This window comes from Anastrepha obliqua, chromosome 2 (assembly GCF_027943255.1).
Source record: "Anastrepha obliqua isolate idAnaObli1 chromosome 2, idAnaObli1_1.0, whole genome shotgun sequence".
Classification (NCBI taxonomy): Eukaryota; Metazoa; Arthropoda; class Insecta; order Diptera; family Tephritidae; genus Anastrepha; species Anastrepha obliqua.
Window position 1 is genome coordinate 96246197 of NC_072893.1, and position 22658 is coordinate 96268854.

At 39.4% G+C, this 22658-nt stretch overlaps 1 protein-coding gene across 1 annotated transcript; it reads left to right on the plus strand.

Moving 5' to 3' along the window:
• The first annotated feature begins 867 nt into the window (after nt 1-867).
• LOC129238279 (putative nuclease HARBI1) lies at nt 868-4144 on the plus strand. Its single transcript, XM_054873318.1, has 4 exons — nt 868-980; nt 1035-1461; nt 1521-1767; nt 3978-4144. Exons 1-4 carry the CDS (start codon nt 868-870, stop codon nt 4142-4144), a joined length of 954 nt encoding a protein of 317 aa, XP_054729293.1.
• Nucleotides 4145-22658: the final 18514 nt, after the last annotated feature.

A 22658-nucleotide genomic window follows, 5' to 3' on the forward strand; every position in this document is an offset into this window, starting at 1 on the left:
TAAAATAGTACAAACCGGAAATTCTGTTTCATGGCGTTTATTTTTTGAATATGATATCCGCTATATGTACTTCGTGGCTACGATTTGCATGGTCCATTCGATCAGTCCAATTTTTGACTACCTTTTCCAATAAAACTCACCGTATGGCGTCAATAGACAACAAAACACCATCGATATTTAGCTGATTAATTTTTGGTAGCACAAATGAAGTTATCATGGCACTAAAGCGCTCACTATTTACCGTGGAGTAGTACCAATTATACGCATTAATTACAAAACAGAAAACTCTAACGTCGTTAGGCGCGCACTGAGCAAAATGCGAGAGAAGATAACCCACTTTCTTTGATATCTATTCGCGCACTATCTACGTCGAATGCTTGTCGACGCACAGAAAAAGCAGTTACTTAACGGTACTAAGAGCCTTTATTCTAAAGTTAACAGTAAATAATGAAAATCTCACAATTTCAAAATTGCGTGGGCGAATTGCTCATAGCTCGCCTTCTGGGGGGTTCATACACATCGGCCAAGGACTATCACTCAAGTATGGGGAATACTTTTATGAGGAATGGTTATGCTCTTACAACAACAACAACTCATTGGTCTAGCCCAACGTACAAAAATAAAATGCTTGCTCTCTTAATAACAGGCATGTTCTGAAAATCGCGCGATTTCAATTCGGATCCGAAATGGCAATTCGTACGATTTTTTTTTAGTGTTCTGTAATTCGTACGATTTCATTTAAATTCGAATTTAAGTTCGAAGCAGCTGATTTCTCTTTGGCAATTAAACAAACCAAATGACAAAAGAATTCGTTGGCAAAAAATACGAAATAATTTCAAAATAAACGGATTCAATTAAAAAATTATCATGTTTTTTATGGCAGCTTATGTGTTAAACGAACAGGAGCAAGATTACCAAAGTAGAATAGATAGGCGGCGTTTAAGAGACCATTCGAATCCTCTCAGTGCACCGGATTCTACGTAAGATTAGAAATGGTTATACTTTGTGGCATTCATTAAGTTTTTCTACTTTAGATTTGTTTCCAACTATCGCCTAAACAAGTACGCTTTTTTAGAAGTGCTGAATGAAGCAAAATCTTTCGTCAAGGAAACGTCCATACCTATTTTATTAAAGCTGGCAGCAAGTCTTAGGTTTTTCGCAGAGGGTTCCTATCAACGTTCCGTCGGCAAGGATACAGATATTGCTATGGGTAGAAGCACAGTCTCAAAAATATTATCCGAAATGATCAATGCTTTGGAAAATGTTCTGTGTCCTAAGTGGATTAAGCTGAAAATGTCTGAAGAGGATTCTAGAAAATCAAAACTTCATTTTGTAGAAAAATTCGGTATTCCAGGAGTAATAGGGTGTATTGATGGAACACATGTGGCTCTGATTAAACCTTTTGAGAACGAGCATCTATTTTTTAACCGAAAAGGATTTTTTAGCATAAACGCAATGATTGTAAGAATGAATTTAAATTGTGTTTCTAAAATTTAAAATTTACTGCCTTTATTTTACAGATTTGTGATTTTGATATGATAATAAGAGCAGTAGATGCAACTCGGCCTGGTGCAAGCCATGACGCTTTCGTATTTAGTATGAGCAGTGCAAAACACTATTACCTATCGCAGTATGAAGCTGGTGACCGAGGGTCTTGGCTACTGGGAGATTCTGGTTTTGGTATAGAGCCATTTCTACTGACTCCATATAGAAACCTAGGCCCAAGATCGGCAGAACACAGATTTAACCAGCAGCATGCAAAAGCACGTAACATCGTTGAGCGTGTTATAGGAGTATTAAAAAGTCGGTTTCGTTGTTTGAAAACTACTCTGCCATATACGCCGCAAAAGGTAGTGAAGATAATAAATGTTTGTTGCGCACTACATAACATATGTAGGAGTAATCAAATAGATGACATTGAAACAGAAAGCGTATTAGAAAACAATCCAATTGGTGAGGAAATTGCTGAAAATGAGGAAAAAGTAGTTTATATAGTGTTGGCAGAAATATAAGAGACTCTATTGCTAGAAATTTAATATTATGAAACATAAAATTTATTCATATTAAAAGTAAATATATACATAACAGTTCAATAAGATTCTTTTATATTTATTTTTTAGTCTCTATCTCAAGCATTTTAATTTTAATATTAACTGTTTCCTGTTGCAACTGCCCCATTTTGAGGTAATGTCTTTGCTTTTCTCTATACTTTGAGTCTTCAAGCGATTTTGCTCTGCCAGCAATTCATTTTGTTTCTCAACAGCACGACAAAGTCGTCGAATCTCTTCCCTTTCATCTTCCTGCGATTTTGCAATCTTGTGTTGGTTTTCGCAAATGTTATCTAAAGTGGTGGATATTTTCTCTATACAACTAGATTGCGTTGCCATACACGTCTGAAGGCTGTCCTGCGTTGACACTCGTGGCCTTTTTGCAGCTCTCGGGGTAGCCACCGCTTCCCTACTTGTTTGGGGACGTTCTTCCTCAGATTCGATAGCGCTATTATTTTCTTCTGTCCCAAAGCTTCTAGAATGGCTTATGCCCTCAACGGCTGCAAAAATTCCACAAGTTCTTGCAACACATTCTTCGTTGCTCGTCAGCACATGCTTATTAAAGGGTCCACCTCCTGTTGCCCTCGATTCTAGATTGTTATGGGCAACCTTTTTCCGAATGCATCCCTTCCAGTCAGACTATATCTTGAAAAAAGACAACTCAAAAATATTTATTTTAATATTTGACTAAATACTTACTTTTTTCCATCCATTAACATCTTTTTGGGGCGGCCCTTCTGCATTTAGCAGCGTCGTTAGCTCTTTTCACTTTTCCTCAACAGCAACTCTGTCGCCCTTCAAAAAATTCTTCGCCAAATCTGGATGAGATTCCATAAACTCGACTAAAATTAGCTCTTGCTTGGAGTTCTTGTGTTTTCCCCTAAAAGTTTTTGAATAAGTTTTAAATATTTTAAATAAACACTTTTATTTACATAAATATATGCAGTTATTTTGAGTAAATACTCACATTTTGATAAATTTATTTCAACAAACAGTTTTAAGAATGTCACAAACCGCTAACGTTTAAGTTGCCGAAAATAAAACTGGAAAATTTTAACGATTTCGATTTCCAGAACAGGGGGACAAAACGATTTGCTGATGTTCGAAAAAAAACGAAAACGGAACGATTTACAGAACATGTCAAACGATTTGAAAACGGAAAATGCGAAAATATTGCCCGAAAACGATTTGCAGAACATGCCTGTAAATTTTATGTAGCTATATATGTATGTATGTAAGTGGACCGGTGCCATTCTCGAAAAAATGATATGTTATTATTTGAGATATTCCAGTTTTCTGCAACTACAAGTACATCTGAGTGCATTCCCTCATTTCTAATGCTGCTCGCCCCGCTATGGTGGGGAGCTGCTCTCTTAAAATCCATTCAGTTTTCAAGTGCGTAGGCGAATGTTTTAATATATTTTATACCTACGCATTACTTCGTTACTCGATTTTTCGAGAAAATTGAAGTTTAATGCAATTTTCATAGAGAATTTTAAATGCAAAAGTAGACAAGAAAGTGGAACAAGTGCAACTTGGGAAAGCCGCGCAACCTAAAGGTAGAACAATAAGTCTACATTATACTGACATATAAGTGAGTGCAAATGTATGTATGTATGTATTCCAAAGAAAAATAAGGAGTACAAAGTGACAGTTAAGCTACAGCGGCTGCAAACCCTGGCTGCTGCATTTCTTCGTAGAAAGTTGCAAATTGTTACAAAAAGTTACGTTTAGTATAAAACTAAAAAAGAACGCATGCGAAGAAGAAGCAGAGAAAAGAAACTAGTGACCTGAGCAGCGCACTATGAAGTAGAGCATTGGAAGGTGTAGGAGATGCGTTCAAAATGGTTGGCGACAACGCTAACGACAAAGACATGACAGCGAAAAGTTGTTGCTTTGCGTTCAAAATATGCACGTTGAACACCACAGGTACTAAGCAATTTCGTCTGCTCCGCAACGAGCAATTGCAATGCAAATGTGTTACAAGTGGAAGAGAGCAACAACAAAATAGCAGTAATATAAATAGCAACAGCCAAAGGGACTATTGCGACGAGAGTAATCGCGGCAACGCGAGCAAGGCAACGAGATACAGTTAGCAGTGTGTAAAGTGGTACGCGTGTGTATGTGCCACTAGAGTTTCATCTCTGGTGCAGTGCCAAGTTGCAACACTTTCCATACACTCTGCTATAAATACTCGTACATACGCACATATGTATAAATAAGAAGATGTGAATATGACAATGTACCACCATATTGTGCTTGTTGTCATAGAGGGTTTTTTATTTATACCAACAGGTAAGTGTATGCGTGAGGCACAGTTAATACATTTTCACTTACATACTTGTTTTCAACAGTGATTCTAAGTTTCCTAGCTACAAAACAAGTAAAAATGCACAAACAGGCATCTGCCAGAGTTGAAGGGTCTGTGGATCTTTTGGCTGATGAATATAGAAATGACAGATATGGATAATAATAAAAATAAGAAGAAAAAACTGCAAGCACACTTATATAACATTTTGGGTGGAATGATGACTTTTCCAATTTTCCTTATGGAGACATCACTTGCTATAGACGCAATGCTTAAGTCACACCCTGACTTTGCAATTTATAATGCTAACAAAGCATTTCCACCCATTTGATAAAGATTTTCCTAAATTGTGTGCCGTGTTCCTCTACAAATAACATCTACAAGAGAGTGGTCCCACTACTGAAACCTGGGAAACCCGCCAACTAAGGGAAATCTTATCATCCGATAACTCTCCTTTCCCCAGTAGTGAAGACACTTGAATCCGTCCTACTCCCACTCTTCACGAAAAACCTGGACCCAGTTCCACATCAGCATGGTTTCCGACGAGTGCATAGCACCATCACTGCACTCACCGTCATAATCTGGGTGTTTAACCAAAACCGCCGTGGGCTTAACCAAAACCGCCCCTGCGAGAGGACTGTCCTAGTAGCGTTGGACTTGAAGAAGGCTTTCGATACAGTCAGCCATTCTACGCTACTATATGATATTTATCAGTCGACACTCCCGCCAGGGCTGAAGAGGTGGTCCGCCAACTATCTGAGCGGTTGTCACTCGTCAGTGATTTTTCGTGACCATACATCTAAACAGAGGAAGATTAAGCAAGGTGTACCTCACCGACCTTTCTCGCTTGCTCACAACCACTCACAACCGCAATTGCCACTTAAGTCCAAAATCGCAACAAGCTCCTCAAATCGCTTGCTGACAGCACTTGGGGCAAAAACAAAGAATTGTGGCTATCGACATTTAAAGTAATTGGCCGGCCGGTTCTAAACTTTGTTGCGCCTGTCTGCGTCTGTCAGACATGCCAAACCACTGTCATTCGGACAGCGACGGGCTGCCTTCTGATGTCGTCAATACAACACCTTCACAACGAGGCCAATATGCTACCTGTCAAGGAGCATAACAAACTGCTCAGCAAGCAGTTCCTGTTAAGGTGTTACCGTAGGTTTCACCCTTGCAGACATCTGCTTGAGCCGGAGCCGCCTCCCAGGCATGTCAGGAGACACCTACTACACTACGCCGACGAGATCCAGAATAAAACTGACAGAAATGTACTGGACCAGACAGTGTTTAGATAGACATTAAACGACATTCACCGAGAGACTGTTACCACCTTCATAAGCTAGCGTCCAGAGAATGCCCTAATCGGAGTCGAACCACCACCTATCGCAGATGCAAAGCCCCAGCTTCCCCGTGAGACCCGCGTAACACTGGCACAATTACGTTCTGGATATTATAGCAGGTTAAAGTCCTACTTTTCCAGAATTGACCCTGACATACAAAACATATGTCCGGCATGTTATCAAACTAGAAAAAAGTTGCTACTTGAGTTTAAAAATTGTGGGAAACTCTTCTAAAATCTTAAATTTACGCATTTTGATTCATTTATCCAATTGCGTAATATTAGCAACATTTTAGAGTCTTCAAAGTCAACGACTTAAAATCCTTACATATCTTCGGAATTTATATTTTTAACTTTTATTTGTAGTTTATTAAAAGCTGCTGAAGTTTACTTACTTTCTTGCCTGTCGTAACAGTTCGTAAGTTTTCTGAAAGCTTCTTAATCTTTTCCAAGGGATACTTTATTTTTGCTCTCCTATGCTGGAGCCTTCGAAAGTACCGTATTTGAAATGAAAGCGCGAGAGAAAATAAACAAAATACAAGGATTTCAAAGTTTCGGTAGAGAAATACAAAAATGAGAACAATAATTCTTACGATTTTATACACAGCTAGATGATATTATATTAGGCCTCTTTTTTTCGCCAAGACTTAGAAGATGAATAGATGAAGCAAATGATCGTATGTCGGCAACGCGGGAAGAGAGTCGCCTTAAATTACATGCGGCAGTGGGGCATAATGAGCCATAGCCATACTCGCTAGCGGTGAATCTTACTTTTTATTGCTTTCGCATGCAAATATTTCGCCAAATTAATCGAGGATAGAGATAGCGAGCGGGGAAACAGCGAATAGAAGAGGCCTATTATTAGCTCATTTTTGCCGCTTTACTTTTTATGATCATTTATGAAGCGACGCCTTAAAATGTACATATTGCTCTCGTTTTCTTTCTCTCTCTCTCTCTCTCTTTCTCTCTCTGGCGCTCTCAAAAGGCGCCATAATTTAATACTGAGTAGTGAGCGTGGCAGTGTGCCAATCTATACCACATTTCAGATTAATATTTTTCAACGTAAAACCAATGCGTAAACTGGATAACATTTAACGTTCCTTCCTCTATATATGAGAAGTGGGCGCCTCAGTACCCTATTTTTTTACCTAATTTATGTACTTTACCTATTACTATTTCTTTTTCTTCTATTTACCATACCCTATTTCATATATCTTCTTTTCTCGGTGAAAGTAAAGCTATGTATATACGTTTCAGAGAAATCGGAGCCCATACTCTGTTTTGGCTACAGTTTATATGGGAACGTTGCATCTGTCCGATATCTATATATGAAAGTGATTGGAGCAGCTCAAATGTGAGAACTGATTTCGAAGAGAAGGGGGTGCTTAGCTTCAGTTGCTACGTGAATTGTCGAATAAGCAGAGATCCTTACGCGAAGTGCACCTCAAGCTGGTGAGTGAAATGTTGAATGGTTGAGATTGGTGAGGGCCACAGTTTTTGAATTGAGCTTACACTATCATTCAAAGCAGCGGCAACCTTTTGTTGTTGAAGTGTGATTAAAAATTGTAGGAATTAGGCAGGCTTTCGCTACATAAAGATGGCTGTTCGGAAGTGGCATAAACTTTGAGGGATTGTGGCAAAGATTTCGTGTTAATAATATGGGCGCATGTCTTATTACATTCTGAGCATTTATTTAGTTACTTACGAATGGAATATTAGCCAGTAAATTGTTTGCCCGCCGTGACAGGACACGAATCTGCAATCTTCGGATACGAAGCGGCAAGATGCCAGACTATGATGTTATTCCACCAGAAGTGTTAAAAGTTTCTTCGGAAACCACTGCTAACTTTTAAAGCCGGTTTTCAATGCTATCTGGCGCGACTTAAAGCTTCCTAAAGATTGGCTGGAAGGCATAATAATAAACATACCAAAGAAAGGTGATCTAAGCTTGTGTCTAAACAGCGCTACTATCAATTTCATCCAAAATTTTGTCAAAAATAATCCTCTACAACATCAATCAAGCACTAGATGCAGCCATCCGCAAGTAGCAAGCTGGCTTTAGAGCTGATGACATTTGTTTACTCTCTCTCTGGACGCAGACGCTACAATAATAAGAAGTCGTAAATGTGGCTGAATCGGACACACTTTACGGAAGCCTCGCGGAGAAATATGTCGCACCGCACACGACTGGAGTCCCCAGGGCAGCCGAAAAAGGGAAAGGCATAAAACGTCATAGCGTCACACTGTTTTCAAGAAGCAGAGAAATCATGGCTAGAGATAAAGGAGCTGGCCAAAAATCAAATTCGGTTCAGATGTTTAGACGAAAAAATGAATGAATGCAAATCGTTTGGAACCATATACATGAGCTTGGTCTCAATAACGAATCGCTGTCAAAAACTGGCTATATTGCAGCAGTCCATTAACCGGAAATGGTTGAATATGAAGCGTGTTGCAAAATTTTCTTGATGTTTTAAAATTGGATTCAAAAGAAGCTTATTAAAATGAGATGGTCAAGTTTTTTATTTATCAATTCAAGTAATACATTTTTAGGAGTACATGAGCTTCGTAGATTTATGAAGCTAACTTTGAAATGGGAACAAATTATGGAACAAAAGGAAAGAAATGAGATAGGAGGTATGTTCGATAACAAAATTAGCCACCACCAGCGAAAATTCTCTGCCAAAAAGAAAAAAATCAAAAACTTTAACAAACGGAAAATAATCCATCACTTGCAAAAACTGGTAGAAAACTGGGTTTGTTTACAAATTTTTCGTTTCATCGTTTCTGATTATAAACTCCAAATTGCAAACAGACGCAAGTCAGACGCAGGGCAGAAGCACTGCTGTCCATAAAGAAGATTCTACCACACTTCCACAAAACAAATTTAATTCTTTACAAACTCATTCACATGCTTTTAGCTCATATGTTTTCGTGGTGGCTGGCTAAAATGCCTTTTGCTCTCTCAATTTTAGCGTATGGATAATTTTATGGCGTTAACGAACGTTTGCTTGCAAAAGTTAAGGAATAAATATTACAAATTTTTGTGTTATCAAACCTGACAGATGTTAAAATTCAGTCGATTCATTCAATTTTTACCTGTTGCAGCTTGATCAAAATGCATTTTATAGCAAAGAGTGTCACCTTTTGTGTCACCAACATTAGCAGTGGCTGTTACAATGAATTCTAAGACAACTTGAAGATGAGGAAGGGAAATGAAAAATGACAGAGTAATAGTAGTAATAAGTAAAAGTTTAAATTGTATGCACCGCTACAACTACTTATGAATACTTGAGTAGAAACAAAGTTGATTTGTGGGGAGCACACTGCGTATACGTAATGTGAAAATGCCTTGTCTGCGCAACAAGCGGTGAGCAAACAGTAAAAGAGGAGAAGTTTAAGCAAATGCAAGTGCCATGCGCTGTTCATAGAAAACACAGAAGAGTGAATGAATTTCGCTAGTTTTAAGTAAAGCTAAAAATTTTCTTTAGTGTTTCTGCTAACTAAACAACTGTAAGTAATATCAGGTTGCTTAGGCTGATGCAAAACTGCGATAAATACTTTATGCTGCCAACTTTTGCGCTTTCTCATATTTACTAAAAGCAATACGTAAGTGAATATATAAGTCCATTACTTGATAAGCGTGAAGCGGGTTTTCGAGTTGGCTGGGAGGAGTTTAGGTGCGTTTTCTACATTTTTAAATGTGTAAGTGCCAACGAATGTGCTTCATAGCCGTTTTTACTGGTTAATATTATATAAACTGTGGCTGCAATATGGCATTGCCAAAAAATGCTGCTATGAATGATGTGTTGAAGTTTGATTCTAATAATAAAATAAGAAGAAGTTATACAGTTATTTACAAGCTCATCATCAGTTCGAATATTTACTGAATTCTCTACTTTTCAACTTTATTTATTTTAGTCTTCATTCAAATCGTCACTCGGAACCCTGCAGAGAAATCTCAAGCTGGGCAATGAAAAAATATCATATTTGATACAGTAGCTGCTAGTGGTACCAGAAGAAGAGGAATATCTTTGCTTAGGAATGATCAGGTGAAGAGAAGAAACGACTGATGCACTTTCTAAAACTCAACCGAAATCGCTTACTCTGTAATCGCGCCAATCAGGAAGGTGTGGTCGGCTTCTTTCTAAAGTAATATTAATATACTTATATACTTCTAACAAAATGCATAAAATCAAGCGCCCGATATAAATGCGTCCTCAACGAATTTATGTCTCTAAAGCAAAGGAAATTTATGAATGCATGTTGAAAGAGTACTGGACTTTTCGCCATCAATTAGTACACTAGAGAGCTGGGTTGCTGAATTTAATCGTAGCACTACAAGCCTTGAAATTGATCCACGTGAAGGAATTCCAAAAACAGCGAAAACACCAGAAATCGAAAAACCAGAAAGATATGGGATATCGTATTGATAAATCGTTCAGTGACTGACAGAGTTTTAGTTAAATCCTTTGGTATCTCATTGTCTCATTGGGCAGAGTAAGTAATATTTAGACTAAAGTATTGGACTTTAGAAAGCTGTGTGCACAGTGCGAGCTGCATTCACTAACAATGGAACATGTACATTCGCAAATGACTTTCCCATCAACATTTAGAGCGTTTTCGAAAGGATAAAGTGGAGTTTGTGCATGGGTTCATTACTATGGTATATCACCATTATCTTAAATCAAAACAAGCGGCTAAAAAGTGATGGTTCTAAGGGCAAAGAGCCCTGGTTCTTTGGGTCCGAAAAGAGTTCGTGTCAGAAATCGGGGAAGAAGGTGTAAGCATCAGATTTTGGGATGCGAAGGAAAGAAATTTTGTTTGTGGATTACTTGCAAAGTAGTAAAATAATAAGTTCTGAATATTATTATAACATTTTAGACCAGCTGAAAAAAAAGATCGTGAAAAAAGACCCAGCATTTTGGGAATGGCTAAAATCCATGAATTAAAGTTCGAATTGTTGGAGCATCCACCGTATTCACCAGATTTGACCCCTAGCAACTCCCATCTGTTGCCAGACCTAAACAAATTCATGCGCGGAAATCGTTTTCCTCAAATGATTAAGTCGTAACAGCTGTGCGTAGAAATCGATCTCAAAGAAAATATTTCCTGAGAATACCAATAGCAAAGACAAAGTAACGATTATAAATTCAGTAGATATTTTCCTACAGGGAAGTTTTTGTGATTGTAACAACAGATTTTACTGTCGGTGACGAAAAAAAAAATATTTTCTATTTACACAGCTGTGCGGCCAGTTTCGGTTTTTATTTTCAGTACCATATGGTAATGTTAAACGTGGGAGTGAGAAAAATAGAAAGAAAATCAATTTCTCTGTACTGAAATAACATGAGCACACATATCTACACATATATGTGCATACATTTATATTTCAATATTTTTACGCAACAGTGTATGTTCCATGAGCAAAATCAAATAAATTTATTCAAAAAAAAAAAATAATAAAAAATTGTGCGAATGCATGTAAAATACGAGTTATGAAAAGTTCCTAAGATATTGGGAATGCAATTTTAAATTGCCTGCATTTAGAGTCCTTAAAAATAAATGATTTGTAAAACGGAGTATTCACAGATTAATAAAACTATTGTATGAATAATTAAGTGCTGCAAAGATAAAAACTGAGCCAATACTGTGAGCTAAGGCTCGTATATCATATACACTAAAATGAAGTTGATAAAAATTTAATGGAGTGAAAATTGTACTGCGGAAAATATGCTTTTTAAAATATTATTTTCCATCTTCGTACACAAAGCGTTTTAATTTAACTTCCAGTGACATATTTTAATGTTTATAGTGGGTATGGGAATAAGTTTCTGTCCTCGTAAAAGAGGTGTCACTGCTGATAGTATTTTTGTGTTCGCTCTAGTAATATACTGGTAATTTGAAGGTGTATATGTGCGGTCCCCGTCGCAGTAGCTGACATTCCTTTGAAGCGTAAAGATGCTTTTTTATCTGACGTCAAAAATGTCTGCGTACGTCCCGAAAAAAACAGCATTGGCGGGAAGTCATGCTTCATTATTACCTTTTAAAGAAAAGTTCAGTTGAAACGTGTCGTACATTGATCAATATTTACGGTAATCACGCTGCATCAAATAAAACTCGTAAAGAGTGGTTTCGAGGGATATCGAGAGACGTTTGGTGACGTGTGATATGCTTTTCCAACGGCAAAAAATAAAAAAAGGTTTCCTGTATCGCATTGTCACTGGCTATGAAAAATGGGTGTATTATGATGACCCTAAGTGGAAAATTTTGGAGTCTGCCAGGTGAAACCAGAGTTAATTGACAGCGAAAAAGAATGCGGATGCTTCAAAGGCTATATTGTGAATCTGTAGGGTTACCATTTATCCCCCATTGCAGAAGCTGTGGGGCCCTTCAAGGGAAGGAGACTGTTGAGCACTTTTCTGTAAATGTCCGGGTTTGGCAGCTAGACGGTTAAGGTTATTGGGTGCTCCTTTCTTCGACAGAATAGGGCAGTGCGCCAACCTAAATCCCATAAATCTTCTCCATTATATCAATAGCTCTGGCTGGCTGTATAAACCTGCCCGTTGGAGGTCTGATAATGGTATAAAAACGGCGCTTCAGTGCTACTTGAGGCGTGCCAGAGTGGCACTTCAACCATTTCACCTACCTACCTACACTCTAAAAACTCAAAAATAATGGTATGGAGGTGTTTCTCATATTATGGCGAAGGCTCTGTACGAAAAATTGATAACATAATGGATACCAATATTTAAGAGGAAATAATCAGAATGAATGTTGTCGTATTATGGAGAGGAACTGTCAATAAAATGGTTCTACCAGCAGAATAATAATGCTAAACACACGTTTCGAAGGGCCAAAGATTGGTTTGGCGCAAATAAAACTGAGGTTATGGTAAGCCCGCCGTAGCCGAATGGGTTGGTTCGTGACTACGATTCGGAATTCAGAGAGAACGTAGGTTCAAATCTCGGTGAAACACCAAAATGAAGAAAAATATTTTTCTAATAGCGGTCGCCCCTCGCAGGCAATGGCAAACCTCCGAGTGTATTTTTGCCATGAAAAAGCTCCTTATAAAAATAACTGCCGTTCGGAGTCGGCTTGAAACTGTAGGCCCCCCCATTTGTGGAACAAAATCAAGACGCACACCACAAATAGGAGGAGCTCGGTCAAACGCCCAGAAAGGGCTTACGCGCCAATTATATATACAGGGTTGCCCACATTCGACGGACCCATCTGGCAATCCTGTATCTTTTGACAGAGACGTCAGATCGCTTAATGACATACCGCGTTGGAAGCGTCAGTCCAAGCAGATTTTTACCATAGAACAGTACACGCCACGCGGGCGCTTCCAAATTGTTGAACTTTACATTCAACAAAAGAGGTCAATTGTGAAAACTCAACGAGCGTATAAAAAATTAAATAATGTGAAAAGTGCGCCTTCTAAGAACACCATTAAACGTTTGTACTCATACGAAAGGTTTTCGACTGGACATGCTCTTTCTAATCAAAACCGACCAAGGCGATCGGATGAGAATATTGCTCTTGTACGGGCCGGTGTTGAGACGTCACCAAGGACATCCCAAAATCGCCGTTCTCAGCAGTTGGGCATTGCTCGGACTACTTTACAACGAATTATCCGCATTGATTTGCATTTATTCCCGTATAAGATTCAATTGACGCAAAGATTGTTGCTCGCGGACAAGCCGCTTCGATTGGAATGGGCCCAAAGAGTTATCGAAATCCGTCGGGTCCGTCGAATATGGGCAACCCAGTATATATATTAGGCCGGGTCGATTTGTGGGGAGGCAAAAAAGTCGCCCATTGCTCTGTAAAAATCATATTCTAGGGATCAAAATAAGAAACTTTGCCGAAGGAACCATACCTCTAAAACGAATTCTGATGTCCCCCAATTTGGGTCGAACTTTTAGTGTCTTTTGTGACTTTTTCTTGTTCCCGAAACTGAAGAGGCCCATGAAAGGACGACGCTACGCTACGATTGACGGGATAAAGACGGCATCGAAGATAAAAAAATGATTTTTTGAAGTGCTTCGAATATTGGAAAAAACGTTGGCACAAGTCCATAATATCTCATGGGGTTTACTTTGAAGGAGACAAAATAGATATTAATGAATAAATAAATAATCTTTGAAAAAATACAAAATTCACGATACTTTTTGAACACACCTCGTATTTCCATTTGTTTTCAAAGCATCCACCTGAAAATATTCAAAATACAAAAAAAAACCCTTCTTATTCTTGGAAGCATTCTCCAAATTTTTTCTTTGATTTGCGTTGGGACCTAGTTGTGGTATTATGCCTCCGGAGGGCAGATGATATAATATTAGGAGAACATTTTTCATGTGAGAAATGCACTCGGAGATTTGCCGATGGTTGACTACTACTACATATTACATTTTATGATTGTTACATCTAAAGTGTTCTCCAAACGCATACCTATTGAATTGTAGACACTTATAAGCCCACTCTGTTACGGCGGTTGGCCAGATTGACGATGAAAAACATTTTATTTTGAATTCATGCACTTATATATAATATGATAAATGTGGTAACATCGATAAGCACGTGCTACCCTACCGTATCTTAAAACCGGGTTATAAAGTTGTTTATAGTGGTGCAACACTAAGAGTTATCATTAGCTAATAAAGAAATTAGTGCCGTGTGCAAGTACTTTAACAACTTGCACTGAGTTGTCACGTAATATTGGACACATTAATGCAAGGCAAATGCCAACCAGATAATTAAAAAAGTACTTGAAAGCAAATCACCTAACCCAACGTCAATTTTGGCAAATTGAAGATTCGTTGTATAGAGAAAATGCGCAATGCCTTCATGGGAAAAAATTTTGAGCGGCGTCAAACTTGCTCTTTGTTATACTAAGCTATGATGGGCAATAGAATTGCGTACTAAAGTTTTTAAACAAATTTTATTAAAATTTTTGAGATTTCGATGTAATCTGGTACAAAGTTTGAAACGCGGATTATTATAGTACGAGGGGTGCCTTTTATTTGGCAGGATTTGGCAACCCTGGTGTTGCAATCTGGCAACTGACAGCTGTATCGCAAAGTTTGACATTTTTTGGCTTTTACGTACTCAGAACGTTTTGAAATACCAACGCTATTTGTGTTGTTTACAGTAGCTTAAAAGATTCATCTCGGTCCAAAAATGGAATTAAATCGTGAACATTTTCGTGCGATTATTTTTTACACTTTCGACGTGGATTAACTCAGCAACATTGCATGGATGAACTAAATTCATTTTTTGGCGATGAAGCTCCATCAAGGACCAGTGTTTGTCGATGGTATGGTGAGTTCAATTGTGGTCGTAGTTCACTCCAAGACGAATTTCGTGAAGGTCGTCCACAATCAGTTGTTGTTCCGAAAACCATTGATGCTGTGCGCGAACTGATATTGCAAGATCGTCATGTGACCTATCGTGAGATTGAGACAATCTTAGGTATTAGTGGGACCAGCATACATTCAATATTGCATAAACATTTGACTGTCAAAAAAATTTGTTCGCGTTGGATCCCACACAATTTGTCAATCGTTAAAAAAAGGCTCGTGTCGATTGGTCGAAGGAAATGCTCAAAAAATACGATCGCGGGGCTTCGAAACACGTCTATGACATCGTGACAGGTGACGAATCATGGATTTACGCGTATGAGCCCGAAAGTAAACAGCAGTCGACTGTATGGGTGTTTCAAGATGAGCCAAATCCAACAAAAGTTGTTCGCGCACAAAGCACTTCCAAGCAAATAGTCGCCTATTTTTTCAGAAAAGCTATACATGTCGCAATCGTACCACTAGAACAACGCAGAACAGTAAATTCTGAGTGGTACACAACCATTTGTTTGCCAGTTGTCTTCCAAGAAATTAGGAAAACCAATCGCCAAAGACGGATCACTCTTCACCAGGACAGTGCGAGCTCTCACACATCGGCTCAAACAACTGCATTTTTGAGCACCCAAAACATCGAATTAATGGGTCATCCGCCGTATAGTCCTAACTATACTTTTTCGACACCTGAAGAAGCGGTTCCTGCATTCAGAATGCATGTTTTGGAGGTACCTCATTCAGAGTGGCAAAAGTGCTTCGACAATTGATTCAAACGCATGCAAAAATGTATAGATCTTCATGGAGAATATTTTGAAAAACAATAAAGTGATTTTCGATGATTAAAATTTGTTTTTGTTCTTTAATCCCGACATATAAAAGGCACCCGTCGTATTTTTATAGAATGAACTATATTTTGACAATATAGGCTGCCTTCAAATTAATTTCAGGGCTACTCATTATTACTTTCAACACCAATCTTCGAAACTTACATCGCACTATGCGAGTCCTTCATTGTTTGAAATAGCGCTGGAAGTCTTCTCTTGACTGTTCCTTCAGGACGCGGACTGCTTTGTTTTTCACAGCTACAACGAACTGAAAATTTTATTTCTCTTCTCTTCTGCGAATGAATTCGTATTTACGCTCTCTCATCACTGCAGTTCTTGTTGTCATCGCTAAAGTTGCTATTGTTTTCGTTGGCGCTCTCGTTTACATCCGCACTATCTTCGCACATTCCTTTATGCATTGTTGCTACCCCAATAATACTGTAGAGTGAATTATTTTTCACACTCTTTTCGCTCATTTCACTCGCTATCTCAGCAAATCACACGATAGATGATCTGAGCATTGTAAAAGGTGAATTAGCAAGGAATTTCCGTTAAATCATTAAGCGTCTTAGCTTACGCATATTTTTCATCTAAGTAATAAGATCATTCTATGTATTGTCAGAGCTCAATAAAGGAACGCCATGAGTATTTAAGCAGGTGTTTTAATATTTAAAAAAATTAAAAAAAAAGCATCAGCTATTATATATTGGTTTGTTTACAGAAGCGGGAGGTCTTCAGCGAATTGGGCAGAATCAGTTAATGGGCTAACGTAGCAGGGGTAATGAATTGGTTTTTTACGAAAAAACTAAGAATCTCTTAGTGATATACGAACAAAATTAACAAAATGTTACTTCATTGCCGTCTGAACAGCGACTGATTGGACGATTGTGTGCATATTTGTGAAATTATAGTACAAATTTCGGCTAGCGATAAGATTGTATTATTGATATATGACAAAAATCAACACATTCTTCGTTGCTATTGAGCAATGACTGACTGGACGAGTGTGTAAATATATGTAAAATGATCATCCAGAGTTATGGTTCTTTCACTCACCAACGTAAACTTACGTTCCGTGTCAGCTGACACGATCAAACTAATCAGAGCCCCATGTAAATGAAAACTCTCTATCATTCAGTTACGTAGTATCGTAGATCGTGTACGTGGGTAAATGAAAAATTTCGGATTGTTCCCAAAAAACGTGTCAACTGATTGCTCTCTCTAAAGTTAGAAAAATTTTAATTTTGATTAAAAACTTAAAAACAATTTTGAATAATGTTAATTATAGATAAATGAACTATTTGCATTTGTTGGTTTTTGGCTTTGGTTTATTATACAATGAAAAATTGTAACTGATAAAGCGGATGTGTGTAAAAGTGTGTATGCAAAAATATCAATGGCAAACAGCCAAACACAATCCCATACAAACTGATGTATTGTGCAAGTATGTAAGCAAAAGAAAGCAGTTGTCTTCTACGGGATGAAGTTTTGCTCAATTTTGTGTATTTCACAGGCTGCAGACCGAGACTACCATAACGTTAGTGAATGTGGGCCAAATAGGCAGGCGAATTACCCCCGGGACGTTTTTTTTTTTCGGAACAACTAGCAAGTGCAGCACTCAGACATTAATTAAGTCCCTTCCCTTTTAATTTTCTTTAAATCTACCCGATCTCCGAAGAAATCTGAGTAGATCTTGTGGTGCCAAGGAGCCAAGATGGTCGCTTCTTAACACATCAGTGCCAAAGGCCTCAAACCTGATTCGAGCGAAGGCGGGGCAAACACACAGGAAGTGGTCCGCCGTCTCATCCTCCTCTTCACAAGCTGGGCAGAGTATGCTGTCTGAGATGTCCACCCTTTCCATGTGCTTCGCCTACAGAAAGTGGCCCATCATCGGTCCAATCAGCTGTCTGCACTCCCCGCTGCTTAATGACAGAAGGGTTTGCGACAGTCGATCGGACATGACAGGTAACATCAGTTTAGTCCATCTGCAGCCTCTCTCAGCCTGCCAAGCTCGCTTGTGGGTCGTAGTAACCCATTTGCTAACCGTGGCTGTGATAGCCGCAGAGGGGAGTGGCAAAACGGGCTTTGGGCCAAAGAAGTTGGCCTCAGAGCCCATCTTAGCTAAGGAGTCAGAGGTCTCGTTACCCGCGATACCCACGTGTCCCGGGACCCGTGTTAGCATCTGGCTGTTATGTCTACCGACATAGTTCAGCCTAGATTTACAGGACTTCACTACCCCTGATGTGGTTGGAGGGCTGTCTAAGGCCATAAGCGCAGCTTGGCTTTCGCTGCAGACACATATAGATCTGCCTCTCCATCGTTTTTCCACAACAAAGTTCATCGCTTCTTGAACTGCATACACCTCCGCTTGAAACACAGATGCATGCATTCCAAGAGCAAAGTGCAGTTTTGTCCCGCTGGATTCCACGTAGACCCTAGAGCCGGAGCCATGCTCGGTCCTGTAGCCATCCGTAGAAATGCGAAAATAGTGTTTGCCGGGCTCATTTTCTGAGTCTTCCCACAACTGAGCCTCTGGCAGCACTACACTGTATCTCTTTTCAAGTACGACTCTTGATGGCATGGAGTCAAGGGTCATGGAGTTCCCATTGTTCCCCCGGGACGTAGCAGCCGAAGTACCTCTCAGAATTTGTTTTTCATCATAGTTATTGGCTAAACCTAGTAATCTATCATCTTTGGGTATATGGCGCCTCCGCACTCTTTCATAGCAGGGTCAGTCTCTTCTTACACACCTTGTACATATCCATCATACCCTAGCACACATACCCTATGATCAAACTGTGCCGGGAAGGCGTAGTGCACCATGAGTACCTTCCATTGGGCCAGGCAGTCGATAAAGAATATTATTTAACCGTTTTGAAGCGTTTGAGAGATGTTGTACGTCGCAAATGGCCGGAACTGTAGGTAAAAAATTCTTGCATTTGGCATGATAATAACGCGCCATCGCTCCGAGCCCAAATTGTGCTGGATTATTTGACCAAACACCAAGTAAATACCATCGAGAAAGCACCGTATTCCCCTGATATGGCCCCGTGCGACTTCTTTTTCTTTCCCAAGTTGAAGTTACCACTTCGTGGAAGGAGATTTCAGTCGATAGAGGAGATCAAAGAGAATGCGACGAAGGTCATCCCTTTGTCGGCCTACCAGGGGTGCATGGAGGACTGGGTTTAACGTTGGCACATGTGTGTTGCTTCAGACGGGTCATATTTTGAAGGAGATAAAATAAATTCACCTGAAATTTAACTCTGTTTTGTTTTATTTAAACATTCCCGGTACTTGCTGATCATAGGCTACATATCCACACCTTGTAAATACGTTTGACATAAGTACACTGATGAAAATCCAATCCACTCATTTTAGAATTTCTGCCATTTATTATCATTATTTTTTATTATTTAATAAATAAATTACAAATTTAAATTTAATTTCTAGCACTAGCAGCTGAAGGCCTTCGGCCATTTGATTGCATCCAAATATGTTGCTCTGGAGTTTAATATCAGTGCGAACAGATATTTTGAGCTGACCTTTAATTTTACTTCGCTGCAAATTTCTTACTGAGAAAAATTTTTTATCGCGCAAAATCGAGATTAGAGTTTAAAAAAAAATTGTTTCAAGTGGCACTGAATCTCACTAGCATGCACTTATCAGAGTTAAACTGAAGTAGCTTTTATATGTAAATTCAGTGCCGTATGAGCCTTCGTTCGCCAATACCATAAACCGTCATTCTTCGCATTAATGAGCTATAAAAACCACAAGGTTATATATTTTATCACTGTCGTATGCATATGTGGGAGTGAGGAATAGCTTTAAGCAAATCTGTTCTCTAATGTCCCTACTACACTACCTAGTGCGGTCACAAGGTTTCGACATTTATCATTTTTAGCGCGCTTTTTTATTTCAGTTCATTTTCCACCCTTCTTCAATCTACAATATTCTACTCGCTGCTAAATGTCAGCGCACTTGCATAATAGCCATGATTTGCCCATTTAACTATATTAACTGCCCCCTTCTCTAACTTATGTCCTTCATAGCCAAGTAAAACCGATATTTTCATATGTGAGGATGATGGATTTCAAGACTCGGTCATACGAAGCAAAATTATGAGAGCAATTTCGACGGCTACGTCATAGGGAATTCGGAAGAAACTTTTACACTCTCATTTTGCACATATTCTGACGCTAGTTACTCTCCTTAATAACTTTTGTTCATGTCTATCGCTAATATTTTCCGAGATTTTAGTTTTGTTTTGGTGAGTACTTTCCACAGGTGGGAACAGAGTCGTCTGTTTTAACTGATGATGAGGTACAGGAGCTTCTATTTTGCAATGTCAGCTGCGCATGATAGGTACGCAGCTATTAGGTGCACACCCGGTATATTGTACCTGTCACGTGTACCTGACTGTGGACCTTCCTAGCCAAACTGTTTTGACTCCATTTCGCGCAATCAGTTGGCAGCTTCCTCGGGTGCAATCTAAAAGTATTAAGCGTAATCAAAAGTGTATACCCCCGAATTTATGTTCAGATTTGCATCCCTTGATGAGATATAACATCTACAGGGAGTTGCTCGACCCTTCCCTCTTTCACTACCTACGATTTATCATATCATTGCAATACAGAGTGGCTTGCTCACTGGAGATCACAATCACCCTATTGTATACTTAAGTATCATCTGAGGTGTGCAAATTGTACAACAAATGATGGTAGGGAAACTGCAAATGGCTACTCAACACTTTCACAAAAATGTGCTCAGGGCAAGTAGCCAATAATATTCTCATTGTTTGATTCGTTGGTGAGTAAAAACTGTCACAATAGAGAGAATAATAAAGGAGCGCCGATCGTAGTCCCGCTAACTTACTTTGAGCGAATTTGAGATAATCGCTGTGTGTGTGACGTTGCTCTTGTGTAATTTATTCGTGTGTTTTTTGTGTAATTAATTCTTCTTCTTGCATTCTTGTTCCCATATTCACATCTCTGTTATGCAACTGCACTATGTTGGGAGCTCTCTGATGAGCGCAACCTTGTTTCTATCATTCTTTCGAAACTATAAGAATAATAAATTATTTTATGCAGAGGCTAAGAAAATTTTTTTTAATTTTTTCACAATAATTAATAGGAACAAACTTTTTAATTCACCGTTAAATTTTGTTTTACTATTAACTATAAAAAATGCGGGAATTAAATAACATTCACCAAAATTATACTAATCGTTTTCGATTTACATATATTTAAGCTATATTCCCTTGGAGGAACTTGTTATCCCTAGAGGGCTCGCCTTCAGGTGGTGGATTAGGAAATGACTTCCAGACATGAGCGGTAGGAGAACATCTCCTGCGAACTACACAGTTCGGAGGTGTAAACTTCGTTAAAAAACTCCCTCAATCCAAAGTGCGATGTGACCCGTGTCTATTGGGTGGGTTTGGCAGCCGGGGCAAATAATTAGGCTGTCTCCTAACGGCGCCGTTCTGATAACACGCCGCCTCAGGTTGTAACAGTGGCCTTACCGTGGTACGGAACGCTACCATGGCTGACCAGTTATTTCCCTGATATCCTCTTTGGTCATCGCACATGGCGACATGTGCATGTGACCCTACGAAACAGAAATGAACAAAGAAAAAACTAAAAAATTGGATAGCATCCACAAACGAACGGACACAAAACCAAAGCGAATGGACAAGCGGAAGTACCCAATGACAAAACAGATGGACAAATGGACTACTTCGGAAATTCGGAGCTTCCTCAGAAGACGAACTCTTGGCCTCCAGTCAAGAGACAGTTGATGAAGCTGTGGGCCACAACACGCCATCAACTTTAAAACAACCATCCACAGCCGCTGATGCCAAAAAGCGTCAAAACGTAAAAAAGGCCCTTCCTGGTATAAGCTTTACCAGAGGTCTCTGAATATTCACAGCAGAATAAGCAAAAATGAAGCGAAGGAAAAACTCATCCAAAGGACGCGGCCGATAAGGCAAGGTGCCAAAAGGTGGTCGATGACTACCTGGCGTTCCAAGCACAAAGTGGCATACACGGAGGGTCAAGACCCAGGATTTTACTCGATGGAGGTGGTCCGTGGACAAAGGGCGATCAAATGCGCTGATCTGCTCACCCTTGATTTCCTGCAAATAGATGTTGGCAAGATCCAGAATAGTTGGAAAAGTTTTGAGGCTCAAACTAATCCCGACCAGCGAGATCCCTCGACGGCCGGTGATTCGCTTCTGGATACCAAACATGCAGTTTGAGGCCCCAACGTTCCGATGGATGACTGGAGTATCATAAAAGCGGAGGCTCCACAAAAGAACAGCGCATCCTTCCTTCTCCAAATATCGGAGAAGAGCATCGAGCAACTGGAAAAAGTGGGCAACAAACTTCGTTTCGGCGTGAGGAAAGCGCAACTCAAGATATTCTGCTCTAAAAATCCGGAGAATGAGCAGGACGAGGTTAACAGTGCCAACGAGTTGCTCACGGGCATGCAGCTCGACGACGTCGCTTCTACCAAAAACGATGATATTAACGAGCAGCACCAGCAGCTCGACGACGTCAATAAGATGTAAAATGACCAGCAGGCATGGGCCTCAAGTTTGTCCAGATAAGCCTGAAACACTCGCTGACTGCAAAGTACAAGCTTACCGTTGCCCTGCTGGAGGAGGACGTCGACATCACATTAATACAGGAACCCTGGTTGCTGAGCACCGAGGTGAAGGCGTTTACTGGAAATAACCATAACCTGCTGTACAAACGGGATTGAAGGTAACTCCAGGTCTTGTATTGT